This window comes from Gekko japonicus, unplaced genomic scaffold, assembly GCF_001447785.1.
Source record: "Gekko japonicus isolate JY-2015 unplaced genomic scaffold, Gekko_japonicus_V1.1 scaffold1808, whole genome shotgun sequence".
Taxonomy (NCBI): Eukaryota; Metazoa; Chordata; class Lepidosauria; order Squamata; family Gekkonidae; genus Gekko; species Gekko japonicus.
In genome coordinates, this window is record NW_015168102.1 from 63,795 (window position 1) to 77,667 (window position 13,873).

General features: G+C 42.0%; 1 protein-coding gene across 1 annotated transcript in view; it reads right to left on the bottom strand.

The window, feature by feature from the left end:
* Positions 1-520: 520 nt before the first annotated feature.
* Positions 521-13,873, bottom strand: part of GNPAT (glyceronephosphate O-acyltransferase) — a 30,526-nt gene continuing 17,173 nt past the window's right edge. Inside the window, exons 8-16 of the mRNA XM_015414792.1 lie at positions 13,715-13,845; positions 12,088-12,311; positions 9,472-9,717; positions 7,790-7,869; positions 4,528-4,668; positions 3,775-3,877; positions 3,597-3,690; positions 2,387-2,448; positions 521-1,069 (exon numbers count right to left, since the gene is read on the bottom strand). Of these exons, the coding sequence (XP_015270278.1) occupies positions 1,026-1,069; positions 2,387-2,448; positions 3,597-3,690; positions 3,775-3,877; positions 4,528-4,668; positions 7,790-7,869; positions 9,472-9,717; positions 12,088-12,311; positions 13,715-13,845 (1,125 nt within the window). The 3' untranslated portion in view covers positions 521-1,025. The remainder of the gene's footprint in view (positions 1,070-2,386; positions 2,449-3,596; positions 3,691-3,774; positions 3,878-4,527; positions 4,669-7,789; positions 7,870-9,471; positions 9,718-12,087; positions 12,312-13,714; positions 13,846-13,873) is intronic.

Consider the following 13,873-nt stretch of genomic DNA (forward strand, 5'->3'; position numbering starts at 1 on the left):
GCTTTGCTAAATTTACAAAATGCCCACAGTGGTTGCATCCTGCCTGAGGCTTTAGCCTTTGCTTTAGGTGAGATAGAGGCTAGTAGTTACATGCTAGTTTCAACTGTAAGTGATGTCTTGCAGTGAGCACACTCTGCGAACTACAGGGATTTGTATTTCAAAGATCCAACCTCAAATCCCTTGTTTCAAAACCTTCCAGAGTTCTAATCAGTTTCAGCCACGAGTTTATAAACATTTTCATGTTATATAAGGGGAAAAGATCTCTTAACCCTTTCACTTTTCACTATGAATCAAGCATAGTACAGCTTGATATTGTGCACATCTATAACAAAGTAGCTGTTTCAACAAGATCTACTCCCAAATAGGTATGCAAGGACCTAAGAAAATACCTTTGAGATAAAATTTTGTCATATAAAGAGTAAAAGCAAGAGAGTGGTCATATCATCAGTGGAAGCTGTGTGTTCGTTGAAAGCAACCAAAAAGGATTCTTTTTTCAGTTTTTAATTCTGGAAGAGCTGCGTATACAAATTTTTAAAGTCAGTTCATTACAGAATTGGCATTTAGGGGCGATTAGTATTACAGGAGGAACAGGGTTAATTTCTTCATAAATAGTAACCAGTCAGTTTTTCCTTAAATATTCCTTTTAATGTTATATCATTAGTTGTTTAGTTACATTTCTCCACAAAAACAAAATAATTATATAAAACCAACTACTTTCCTATCCTAACATTTCAGATGTCGCTGTGCAATTCTGTCAAATGCCAACTCGTGGGTGAAGGAGGGAGAGGATGTTTATTAAAGGAGAATTTAAGTATACAAATGATTTTAAGCATCAAGGCTAATAAAAGTTCGTAGAGTGCTGATGAAAGTTTCTCAATTTCTGGAGTTCTTCCCGGCAAAGTTTTTTTTCCAAGATGGAAAGTGCATTCTCTAGCTTCCTGTATTATTCTTTCCATAATCTGCTTCATTTCCAACTCTTCTCTGTAATCGTAGTGTGCATGGCCAACCACTTAAGCTTCCTCCTGTTAAAGTCGCGCAGCTACTGGTTTCCTTACAGGTATCCTAGATTCTAAAGGAAGGAAAGAGAAAGCACAACAGCTCTGAGGCACAGAAGAGCTCAGTCAACATTCCGTTACAAATCTGCAATAAAAATAAGACCTACCATGAAAAAAACCCCACCCTGCACTGTGAAACTCAGATTAGTTATGTGACCCATGAACACTGATTCATTCAGTCAATTACCAAGTTATCAGATATCAAAAGATAAATCTTGAAAAGCTGTGCCTGTAGCAGGTCAATGCAACAGACCAAACACCCCGTTTTCAACATTCTTCATTTCCCCCTTTTTATCTGAAATGAGGTCAACCTCCTGCCCTGAAGATTCCCTAGAATACGGAGGGCTCGCTAACATGCTCCCTGGACAGGTACATATTAAGGATGGGACAAAATGTAGCTACCTAGAACCGAATTCGTTGCATTTATACTTGTAGAACCAGAACACGCATTTAATTACTTTTCTGCACCCCATTCATCACCTGGTTTTGTATCCCTCAACTGTCAATTTCATGTTCTGTAAACTGGTTTGCAAACACAGGGGTTTTATTATTATTTTTTCAGCGTCATCCATGTGCAACAAGCTGGGAATATGTACACAGCAGTATGCTTCCATCTGCATAAAGCCACTAAATGGGTCGAGGGCAACAGCTTGACAAACACTGCTTAAATGAATGGTGTGACATAGAGTTCAAGAGAATTAAAAAATACAGCTATGCCAACTAGTTCTAGCACTTGCCAAAATATCCAAGTTCTTTGCAAAATCCAAAGTTACAAGTAGAACAAAGTGGACATATGGCACAAATTTCTTAGCAAAGCATCTAGCTTCACTTGCTAAAGGATTTTTTATTTTTAGAAAGGCTGTACAAAACTTTCCATTGCTGGCAGGAGGAAAGCTGTCCTTGTGCAGCACTCCTAGCCTGAGCCAACTACCATGTTGTGGAAAAGCAGTACTATCAATTTGTGGATCTGTAGCTGGAATCCATGGAGTTGTAGCAGTCAAGGTATCGTATCATCGCTACAGTGTAGAAGGACAAGGGTTCCCATCTGAAACTGCCAAAAAAGATATGATGATGACACAATGACCTCCTGATGGCACCTGGTATTTTTGGCCACTGTGTGAGAAAGTGTTGCACTGGATGGGCCATTGGCCTGATCCAACACTGTCTTCTCTTATGTTCTTATGTTCTAAAGGTTCAAAGCCATATGTGACAATGGGGCATTCATTATTCACAAAAGAACCAGTGCAAACTGGATACCAAAAGAGTTTATATTTGGGAAACATTCTCTCAACCTTTACAATAGTATTCCATCCGTTTAATAACACACTTACCAAACATTCCTGCAGTTTTACTCAGAGCCTCTTTACTTACACTGTAAGTGGATCCATTAGACCTGGGAGGGAGGGGGGAAAAAGAACCAAGCCATGAAGTCTTCCAATTGTCCATTCCAAAAGAAACAGGAAGTGAAGAATATCAGATGGTTGCCCATTTTTCATTTGCTTCAGACCAACCTCATTCCTCTTAGATTTAATTACGTTTACTGTACATACATTATACCTTCCGGTATATAATTAAGGAGTTTTGACATGAGAAAAGACTTGCCAATATTTATTCTGTTCACTAACTTTATTGCTCAGCTTTCTTGGTCAGTCAATATCACTTTTTAATGTGGGTTGTTTATCCTGAAAAGTGGAAGGTACAACACAACTACTGATTGAAATTTGGAAGTGCTCAGCGGTCAATTTGTCAGTTCAAGACTGCGTCAGACCTTGTACCATAAAAAAACCCACTTTTGCTCTAGTAGTTTTACACACGTTTCTAGAACATTGCTTTGGGATTTTCATGGCATGTTAGCCATTCTGCCAGTCTTTAAATCCAGTTTGCCAAAAACGGTCTCTAAAATATTCTTAAGATCACCTGGATTTACTTTTCCTGGGGTACTTAAAACATACCAGGGCCAAATAATTCATAAAGAAAGGGGAACTACTCCACAATTTAAAAGGTGAGAGTTGAAGAGGCATCTGTCATGTTTCATCTAGTTCCATTTTTACATCCTGGGATGGATCCAGGGATTCAACTTTCCACTGTTCCTCTCCCGCACTCAGTGGTCCTTTCCAATCACAAGAAAGCTGGTTTACCCAGAGCTGGACCAAAGGAAGAGGCAGTAGAGGATAACTTTGTCCCCCTTCCTTCTCTTCAGCACAGTCCACCCCCAATCCATATGGCTGGTAGTCAACATGTGTCCTTCAGAATCAACTTTTCCAAGGTTCAGAAAGCATGGCTGGAGTGGGGGATGGGAACAGTGCAAAGATCTACACATGAATCAGTACCTTCCACTGACAGATTGCTGTACCCAGCCCAATGTTTTATACCTGAGGAATTATTATATTTATATTGTTTACAGGGATATTACCGTTGGCGTTTTCCAACAGCCTGAAGTACTATAATAAGCCTTATGCCCTAATTTTATTCTCAGTGATTCTGACTACTGGAGTTGGGTTTTATTCCCATTTTTTTCTGCAAGTCCAAAGTCATACTCACATTTTTATCTTCTTTGCAACATCTAATCGCACAAGAGTTGCCAAAGCATTTTTCTGCATATCTGAAGACAGCACCTCGTAACACTGCGTGCTTCCTAAACAGAAGGACATGAACGTCAGCCCTGAGATCAAACTGCTGAACTAAATGAAATTCTGCACTGCCTGTGAAAAACATCTACCTGTCTCAAGAAGCTGAGAAGCAAAACTTCGGACTCCAAATATAAACTGCTTCTCAGAAAAAGTCTCAGTTGCCACCTCCTTGGAAAGGTATCTGCAAATTATCTATGGGGGAAAAAAATCAGAGTTCTTGTAGTACTAAGCATGTTTTCAAGTTATCATAACTCTTTTTTAAGTAATCCAATGGGAAGGAATGGCCTATTATGACAAAAGTGACATTTGAGGTAAATGATAAGTTTTCAAGAGATGAACTAGAGAGATTTTTAGACATTCCCCAAGGGCTTAGACAGTCCTGGGAGGATTTTTTTTTACCTTTTCTTTGAATAGCAAAGTACCTTACTTTAATGAATTTATCATGACACGTGTTTTTGTGAGTAAGAGGCCAGTTCATCAGGTGCATTAAGTGTTATATTTAGCTGGCAAATAGATAAGACATACACCCAATACTACAAACAGTATTCCAGCTAAATCAATAGTATACCTCTATGCCATGCTTTTGAAATCCTTCTTGGTTTCCAAAGCAGATTTGCCATATGATAATGAGAGAGGTACAATGTTGTCTGGAAAAACACAAGTGTGTCTGTGATTAAGCTGCAAAAGGGAGAGGTTCCTTGGCATAGATAATACAAATATCTGCTTATTCATTCTGTTCTGGTATCACTGAGTAAAGCAGATACTATGAGTAAAATAAAAGGAACTACCCAGTATATTTTAAAATCAGCTAATTGGAAATAACTTTACAGATAACTTTGTACCTGGTAGCCTTCCACAAAAGGCCTGAACATTCCTGTCAAAAAAGTGATGACATCACTTCCTTTCTCTGTGACAAAGATTTGCTGTGGAGTGATTTGAACTGCATCACATTTTGTAAGCAAGTAACAGCCTTCTTCAAAATCCTAGGAGTGAAGCAAAAGTAAATACTCTTTCCTTAGTGAGCCCAATGGCATGCAGACAACTATAGATGAATAAATACTCATATTTCTGCCCACTGACATATAATAAATAGGTGTCAAAAAATCTTTTATATTTCTAATTTTATATTGTATCTAAGACATTATATCATTGATATCTTCTTTCAGCAATGCAGGGGGAAAAGTTAGGATTGTATTAGCTACCCTGAGAAATGCAGGTAGTTTTTAATATTCCCCAGTAGCTGGCTCTTTGCTGAAATCAAAGAGGCAATTCAGTTGAATGATAAGTGGTGTGATGGGGATGCATGAGGCAAGGAGGAGATAGCAGAAATGAAGTTTGCTTACCAATTCCAAATCGAAACCTGCTTTTCAAGAAAAGGGCTTGGCTCCTTCAGAGTGTTTCTGCAGACAGAATGATTTCTCTGTTACTTTCTGACCTGCCCCATTCCAGCACAAAATGCAACCTGAAATGCCCCAAGAGCAGAACTTTGGGGAACATTTGGGACTGCAGTGGGACAGGGGAGGCGACAAAGTCCCATTCCACAGGTAGAAATCCTTCTTCTGTCTATGCAAGTGCTCTGATGGATCCAAGTCAAACTTTTAGGCTTCAACAGTATAAATTCTGAACTAGGTTAAGCAGGGAAGACAATTTTGATAATAATCCCAATACAGCTTCTCATCGTCACTTCTCTTGCATTGGAATAGTTGTGCTCAATCAGCCGCTTGCACTGTCAATACTGCAAACAGTTTCTCTCAGAGCCATACATGATGCTTGGAGATCCATCAGTGGCCCTGCTCAGTGCACTTTAAAAAAGGAAAAGGAAATAACAGCCACATGGAGCCACAATCAAGGCCAAGCTACAGGGGAAGAGAGGTTCAAACCTTCCCTTCAAGTGATTTTGCTGATCTAAACTGCATCCTCTTCTTGTTATCAGCCTTGGAAGTGAAAACAAAATTGAAAGAGAAGATGCCTGGATCCTTTCCCTTCTGAGATTAACCCATCACTTGGACAGATTTCTACACTTCCAAAACTATCAAGTCTATCCAGCAGGGGACCTGTAATCTAACATCTTTGCAACTTTAGCACTCTTTGCTACTACATTAGTATTCCTGAGTTACTGTACAAGCAAACTTAGGGCTGCCAAGTCCCCCCAGGGGGAGGAAAACCCCCCGCCCCAGAGGCCCGTTCCCCGACGCCGGGGAATTGGGCCCCGGGGGGAACCCCGAAAACAAAATTTAAAGAGAAGATGCCTGGATCCTTTCCCTTCTGAGATTAACCCATCAATTGGAGGGATTTCTACACTTCCAAAACTATCAAGCCTATCCAGCAGGGGACCTGTCATCTAACATCTTTGCAACTTTAGCACATTAGTATTCCTGAGTTACTGTGCGAGCAAACGACAAAGGGTGTTTTAAGCCCTGAACTCCAAAAGGGCAGGATAATTGAACTGCATCAGTATGCCCAGGACAAACATGCCCAGTATGCAAAAACAACTGCACCACAGAGTACCTGATCTGAATATTATAGGGGGATATAATAAGTGGCACAACTGGGACCTTTTCAGAGAGAGCTTGGGCTGAAGGGGTTCTTCCTGTTAAAAAATGATAATGAAATTACAAAGAGTAGCTGCAGACATTGTACTTGCTGCCAAACCCTCATTGGGCTTCCCTGTCTCATAGGCAGAGATACAGGTAAGAGCAGTAAGGTCTTAACTCAATACCAGCCCAGGTCAGGAGTGGAACACAGCTGCAGGTATGAAGGGAGGCAGATAGAGACGGGAGTGACATTTCATAGACTGCAAAGTAGGAGGGCGGAGAAAGAGGAAGAGAAAAGTCTAATCTATATGTGAAACAGGGGGGGGGTGATAAATATAATGAAATCTGAAGGTAGGACAATATCAGAAATAGGACAGCTGTGCTTGATATAGCTTTATAGTTTCAAGTATGCAATGGAGAGTTAGCAGCCCAGAATCTTCAATACCAGGAGCTCAGAATATCCATGACAAGGTACTGTGCACTCATCAACCGTCGTGAATGTTGACATCATTTCCCCCCATTATTTTAAAAGTGTCAGATACAAAAATAATACTGAGGGATTAATTTACTTAACAGAAGTCTGAAGTTACTGGGGCAGCAGATCCTGCCCCTCTCCTAACACTCCAGTTAGCCAAGTCTGAAGCCTCCCTCCAGCCCAAGAGGCCTCCTTTCAACTGAACTGGCACTTCTGTGGGAGGAAAGGGCCCTTGAAAGACGGGTCTCTACCCTTCCAGCTGCCAAATGTTTTTAAGAACACTTTTTGAATCATATTATTATTAAAGCTTGACCACTGCAGGACTGAAACAAGGTATTAGGTCGTTTCGGGTGGGTCGCCACCTTTGTCTGCAGTAGAAGAGCGAGAGGCCAGTAGCCCCTTCAAGACCCACAGGATTTCCAGGGTACCCACTCTCACGACTGGACTCAAATCATGATACTAGGTAGTTTTATTAACCCAAAGAAAATTATGAATATTCTGAATGACTATTAATATGCTATAAAAGGAGCTCTGTATTTGTCGGGCTGCTTTAAGGCAAGTCAAGATTTGCACTTGCTAAATGACATATTACTAGGTTTTAAAGAAGAAGAAGAAGAAGAGAAGATTGGATTTATATCCTGCCCTTCACTACCCAAAGGTGTCTCAGAGCGGCTTACAAACTCCTTTTCCCTTCCCCTCCCCACAACGGACACCCTGTGAGGTTGGTGGAGCTGAAAGAGCTCTTGACAGAAACTGCTCTTTTTCAAGAACAGCTCTTATCAGAACTATGGCTTGCCCAAGGTCATCCAGCCAGGTCCAAGTGGAGGAGTGGGGAATCAAACCCGGTTCTCCCAGATTAGAGTCCACGCGCTTAAACACTACACCAAACTGGCTCTGCAAATGGAGGAGTGGGGAATCACTTAACCACTACACCAAACAGCAAATACTTCCCCCTCCTTCACAGACTGATCAGGCATTAATTATTACAACAGGGGGGGAAAGCAACCACCCAAGAAAATCAGCTTAAAACAATCAAGCACATGACCCTTCTTATTTACCCTGAGCACAGTCCCAATGCTAGTGATGATACTTTACCTTCAGGGGTATTCCAGGGAAAAAGATGAATTCATCAGAAAAAACATCAAGCCAGAAAGCAAAACTGCTATAGACTTCCTCTGGAAAACAAATTTTAACCATACACTGTTTCAGTTGCAAAGTGTTCTGAAGAAGGAAAACATCTGCAAAATGCTATTTTAAAGAAAATACTTCTGAATCAATGACAGGGGGGAAAACAACATACACACAAATGTGAGCATCGATAGCCCCATGCAGTTGACCCGCCCACACACCCACTCACTGCAAAGGGGGAGAGAGGCTGGGCCAGAGCACACTGGCCCTGCCCCTCCGCACCTGCACTGTGCAACGGACTACGTGCCTGCATATATGCCCCACTCCCTGTTATTAGCCACTGACATGGCAGAGGGGGTGTGCATGTGGGCTCTTCCTCCATGCATCTGCCACCATGCAGGTGATCCGTGACTGCACAGAGAAGGGGGTGGCCCCAGCACACCCTCCCTCCCCGCACAGTAAGCCAACACATGGGCAGGTCATCTGCACAGGGCTGCATCAGAAACAGCCATACTGTGTAGAAGCGTCTCCAGCACAAACACAACTGAACTGAAAGTGAGATGCATAAGAGCTCACTTGGGCTGTGGAGAACCATAACTGTATGCTGTGGAAGATGTCATTATGCATACCACCTCCTTGAACAAGAAGCTACTGTAGAATGGCTACTGCTTAACAGAAGCTGGAATCTTGTCTAATTCCTTTTGAAATTAATGGGGCTACTTAGGGTCACAGGAAGGGAACCTACTAAGCACCAAGAGCCACTATGCCATATCATCATGCACTGGAGACTGATGTAAACAACACATTTAAATTACACTAAACTAAAACAGTTTGCATGCAAGATAAACACTAAAAAAAGGTAAAGGTTCCCTTGCTCGAAAGCCAGTCCAACTCTAGGGTTGCGGTGCTCATCTCCGTTTCAAAGCCGAAGAGCCAGCGCTGTCCGAAGAGCATCAGAAACAGCCATACTGTGTAGAAGCGTCTCCAGCACAAACACAACTGAACTGAAAGCGAGATGCATAAGAGCTCACTTGGGCTGTGGAGAACCATAACTGTATGCTGTGGAAGTTGTCATTATGCATACCATCTCCTTGAACAAGAAGCTACTGTAGAATGGCTACTGCTTAACAGAAGCTGGAATCTTGTCTAATTCCTTTTGAAATTAATGGGGCTACTTAGGGTCACAGGAAGGGAACCTACTAAGCACCAAGAGCCGCTATGCAATATCATCATGCACTGGACTAAAACGGCTTGCATGCAAGATAAACACTACAAGGTAGTAAATTAGCATGTTAGATTTATAAATATCTCAGCAAGTTAATTGCTGAAATGTTAATTAACAGGACACTCTTGTCTTTGCAAAAAACCACACACAGAAACAGACACCCTGATCCAGTGAAGTGCACAGGGAGACTAGCATGCACAAAATAAGATTTTTATAGCTTTCTCAATCCTTTGTTTACCCAAGCCAGCTCCCACCATGCACACAACACCCAGCTCTGGTGGGTGGGAAAGAGACAAGTAAAGTGCCCACAGTTCCATATTCTCAACCCTTGCTTAAGATTCACAAAACTGAATCATGGCAGTATATATATCTCCATAAACTTTCAGATGTATAATGTAATATAATGAAATAAGGTAAAATTTACCTTTTCTGGAACTGTGCGTCATTTGCAAAGCCAGTGCTACAAGGGCTGGTCGCACGAAGATATTAAGCAGCTGGTTCCTGTAGGACCCACACAGGAGGATGGAAAGGGCTTCCTTAAAAACACTCTCCCCAGCAGCACCAGGTCCTGCTTCTGTGTCATTAAGAACCACCTGGCCATTGACAAGGCTTGCGATGTTGGAGTGCAGAGAAAGGCTGGATCTTACTGCTTTGTTGGCACACAGATTATCTAGTGAAACAACAAATTATGGTCCTACATCAGTAGCTGTAACCAGGGCTTTTTTTGTAGAAAAAGCCCAGCAGGAACTCATTAGCATAATAGGCCGCACACAATAGCAGAAACTCATTAGCATATTAGGCCGCACCCCAATGCCTTCCCTTGGCTTGCCTGGGCGTCCCGCGGCTGTGGGGAACCCAGGCAAGCTAGCCCTTGGACAGGCCGGGGAAGGCCGATACTTCCAGGGGCCCCCCTGGCCCGCTTGCCTCAGAGTCGCTGGGGGGGGGTGTGTGCTCTCCAGGCCTTCCCTCTGTAGCCACGCACACAGAGGTTTTGGCTGTAGTGGGTGTGGCCAACTCTGAAGCCAGCTGGAACTCTGTTCCTTTGCGTTCCTGCCCCCAAATAGCCCTGACTGTAACAAATACTTTTTATTTCTGTGTTGCAGTGAGAATATCAAAGAAAAACGCAACCTTGGTGAAAGGAGGTGGCCATGGAACGGCTGACCAAAGGAAAGTAAGTGTTCCAGCTAACAGCATGATCCGCCACAGAAATCTCATTTGCCTACATCATTAGTAAATGCCACAGGGGGAGGGAATCAATGCAAAGAATGTTAATTGTAGTTAATTGTAGATCATAAGGGCTAGCAATGTTTCTCCCTCCAAACAAGAAAAAATAAAAAATGTTCAGTTTTATATCTCAGTGGCCAGCATGTGTCTTAATACTTGAATTATCACTGAACTGCAATGAAAAGTAATAAAAACAATCAAGAGTACTACAAAAATTAAGGCAACTGCTACCTAATAATGGGGTAAAAAAATTGAAGTTTGTCCAGGGAGCAAATATTTTTCCTGGAAGTACAAGATGAATGTACTTGTTTATGAACATAATTTGTAGCATCTAGTGGTTTTTGAGACTAACCATAAATGTTTCACTACCTAGCCTTCCAGTTATTGGTTTCTTTAATGTCCTGTTCCCTGAGGGCAGGATTCAGGAATTCCATACAACTGCATTTCCTTGTGGTCAGTAAGACAGGGAGTGGCAGGTTAAGGGCGTATTCACCACAGAACCAACACTGAGGTTTTATTTTATCCTAGTTTGAAGGTTTAGGGCAGTTTAGAATATAAAATCACCATGGTAGGAAGGCCCCCCACTTAACTTTGATTGAGAGGTATATTGAATCTCTGCTTTGTAGCACATCTTGCTTAACTTTGATGATAGCCACATGACAAATTGAAAGTGAAACCTACCACTGAACTGAGTCAGTTCTTGACTACCAAGGTTCTTGGCCACAGGAAAAGACTGTTGGGCTGCAGACCTCTTGTACCACATGACAGTCACTTAAACCTTAAATTCCAAAGTGTGTGTGTGTGGAGGGGAGATTATTATGTTGGTCTATGGCACTGGTTCCCAAAGTGGAAAATACCATCCTCTGGGGGGGGGGGGTGCTGGAACGATCCAGGTGGGCGGTAGGAGCCTTGGGTGCAATTGGGGGGGCGTTGAATAAAAATAAGGGGGTGGTGGAAGCATAAAGAAAGAAGAGTCCAGAACCTATCTAAAGCAGCCTTTTCCTGCCTTCTCCTGGTCTTCCCTGAGATCAGGGAGGGAGGTGGAGGTGGAGAGGGGTCCCCACAGCCAATCACAGCCATGCATTTGCAAACTGCAAGTGCACGTGCACCCTTGTAAGACTGGTGTTGCTGCTGGGCTATTGTGTGGTGGCTGCTGCTGGCCTCTGGCTTCAGGCCAACATCTTTTTTTACTTACAACAACATCTTTCTTTACTATGTGCAAATTTGTCACTGCATCTTTTTATCCACTTCTTGAAGGTAGATTTCCAGGGGGGAGCTGAGTAATTTTTTTTTCTAAAAAGGGGGCAGTAGGCCAAATAAGTTTGGGAACCTCTGGTCTATGGCAACCAGAAGAAAGAACCTCATGACACCTTAAAGTCTAATGCATTTATTGTGGTGCAAATCCTGTCATCAGCCAGAACTCACTTTCTAAGAAGTGTAAAGTGTCACATTCAGCAGATTTACATCAAAGATACACCCAACCAAAAGATTGGGGGGGGGGGGATTACACAGAGATGTCAAAAGGGCCAGTTTCCCAGAACGAGCCACAGTACATTCATTAGTTTTAACGTGTCACAAGACTCTTGTTATCTAAACAGCAGTTCTACTTTATACTTAGGAAGGACCATTGTCATTTGTTGTTGTCCTGCAGCATTTGCTTATATATATTTTTAAAGTCAGTCAGAGACAGGCTTTAGGCTTACCAAAAGGAAAACTTTATAACAGAAATCCTAGCAAATCCACTGTTTTAACGTCTATTAAAACTGACATGTTGCGCTGCCCTCAAAAAAAGGAATGTATGATATTCACTGCCTACCAGGCCAGTCAAGAAATCCTCCAAAGGACTGAGTTAAATCTTTCAGCCAAAGTGTTTTTTCCACCAAATGTTCAAAACTTATAGCTGGTAAATTCTGGAGGAGGACAGTAGAAATTAATATCCATGGGTTCAGAACCATGTTTTCTATCTGGAGGAGTTCTATTTTGTAGGCCACGTCACTAACAAATTCATGGATATCCTCAGATGGCTTTTGTGGAATATGCCTGAAAAGAAAAGTCCAGTCAGCAGAGGCATTCAGATTGAGCATCTCACATCCCCTCTGAGGCCACTGAGCTACTGAACAGCAACCCATCGTCTAACCAGCTGTCCCATACATTGTTTTGCATGCTAGTGGTCAGTGAAAGACTTTGGTATCTTCTAAACAGATTTTGTGGCTGCTCACTTGGTGGGAGGGTGTCCAAAACAAACTATGCAAAAATTTAACTTTATTACAAACAACATCCCCAAACAAGGTGTATTTTAAAAGAGTAGAAATCAAGGGAATGTTCCTAGGAGAAAGATGTACCATTGGGACTTCTGAAGAACCAAGAGAAAGTTGTCTATATTGCAAAAGTGCATAACATCAAAAACCACCTTCACTTTCCTTGTTTTGGCATTTTCAGCAAATGAATACTTGTCTTATTCTTTGTGAAAGAGGCCTTCATTAGGAGAGGCATTCACTTTCTATAGATTAATTACTCTTAATGAGGTTAGGTTTTGGCTTTGCACAGATTGCATTTCTGGGGCCAGCTATGGGCAAATTTTGACTGCCAACTATGATAGTGTTTATATGCTGGGAGAATGCCCCATCCCCAAAGCAGGAGTGCTTCTTGGCGAAAGATGTCTAGATCCCATACAATAGGAGAATCACAACTGTGTGCTATGAACTGATTGTCTAGAAAGGCTCATATTGCTTCAGCTAGAAGGGAAGGTGAGATGATAAGACTTACGTGAGAACTGAGATACTGCAACTGCTGAGACATTTCAGAACCTTCTGTTCAATATCACCCACCGTCACCAGGAAGATCTGTATTTATTTCTAATTCTGTGTGGCATGCATCATTTATTTCAAATTTATATTAGCTAACTTCTACCTATCTATCTAGTACATTTTCAACCCACCCTTCCTCCAAGCCACTCAGAGCGGCAAGCGTGGATTTCCATGTCCAATTATATCCTTGCAAGGACCCAGTGAAGTAGGCTGGGCTGAGAATGAGTGACTGGCCCAAGGCCACCCAGAAAGCTTGATGGCAGAATGTGGATCTGAAGTCATATCTTCCAGATTTCTCGACACTCTAACCACTACACCACACTGCCTCTCTTAGCCTTCCTCACACTGTTTTCAACTACTGGAAGTAATGTTTGATTTCAGGAATGGCTTAAGTTTTGGTTCAGTGTTTTCATGATTTATTTAAGCTAGATTTCGCTGTCAAGGTGCCATCCTTTAAGCACCTAGATCTAGCACTAGACAAAACAAGCCAGGAGGAACGATCTGATGATTTTATCTAACACAATACAGTCATTAGGGCATATGAAAAAAAGACAACCTGGAGAAAATCATCATAATCTGGTGAAAAACCAACCCAAATGCCAATGTTATTCGCAAATCACTGTTACATCATGGTACCTTGGAACCAAGTTATAGGGACAGCGGTTGATTCTCCCAGCTGCCAGAGTTCTAAGCGATAAAGGCTGTCCAAAGTATACATGTATGCTTCCAAAATCTTCACTCAGGATTTTTCTGGCTTTCAACAGTCCCTGTTAAATGAATGATGAAAATAAACTG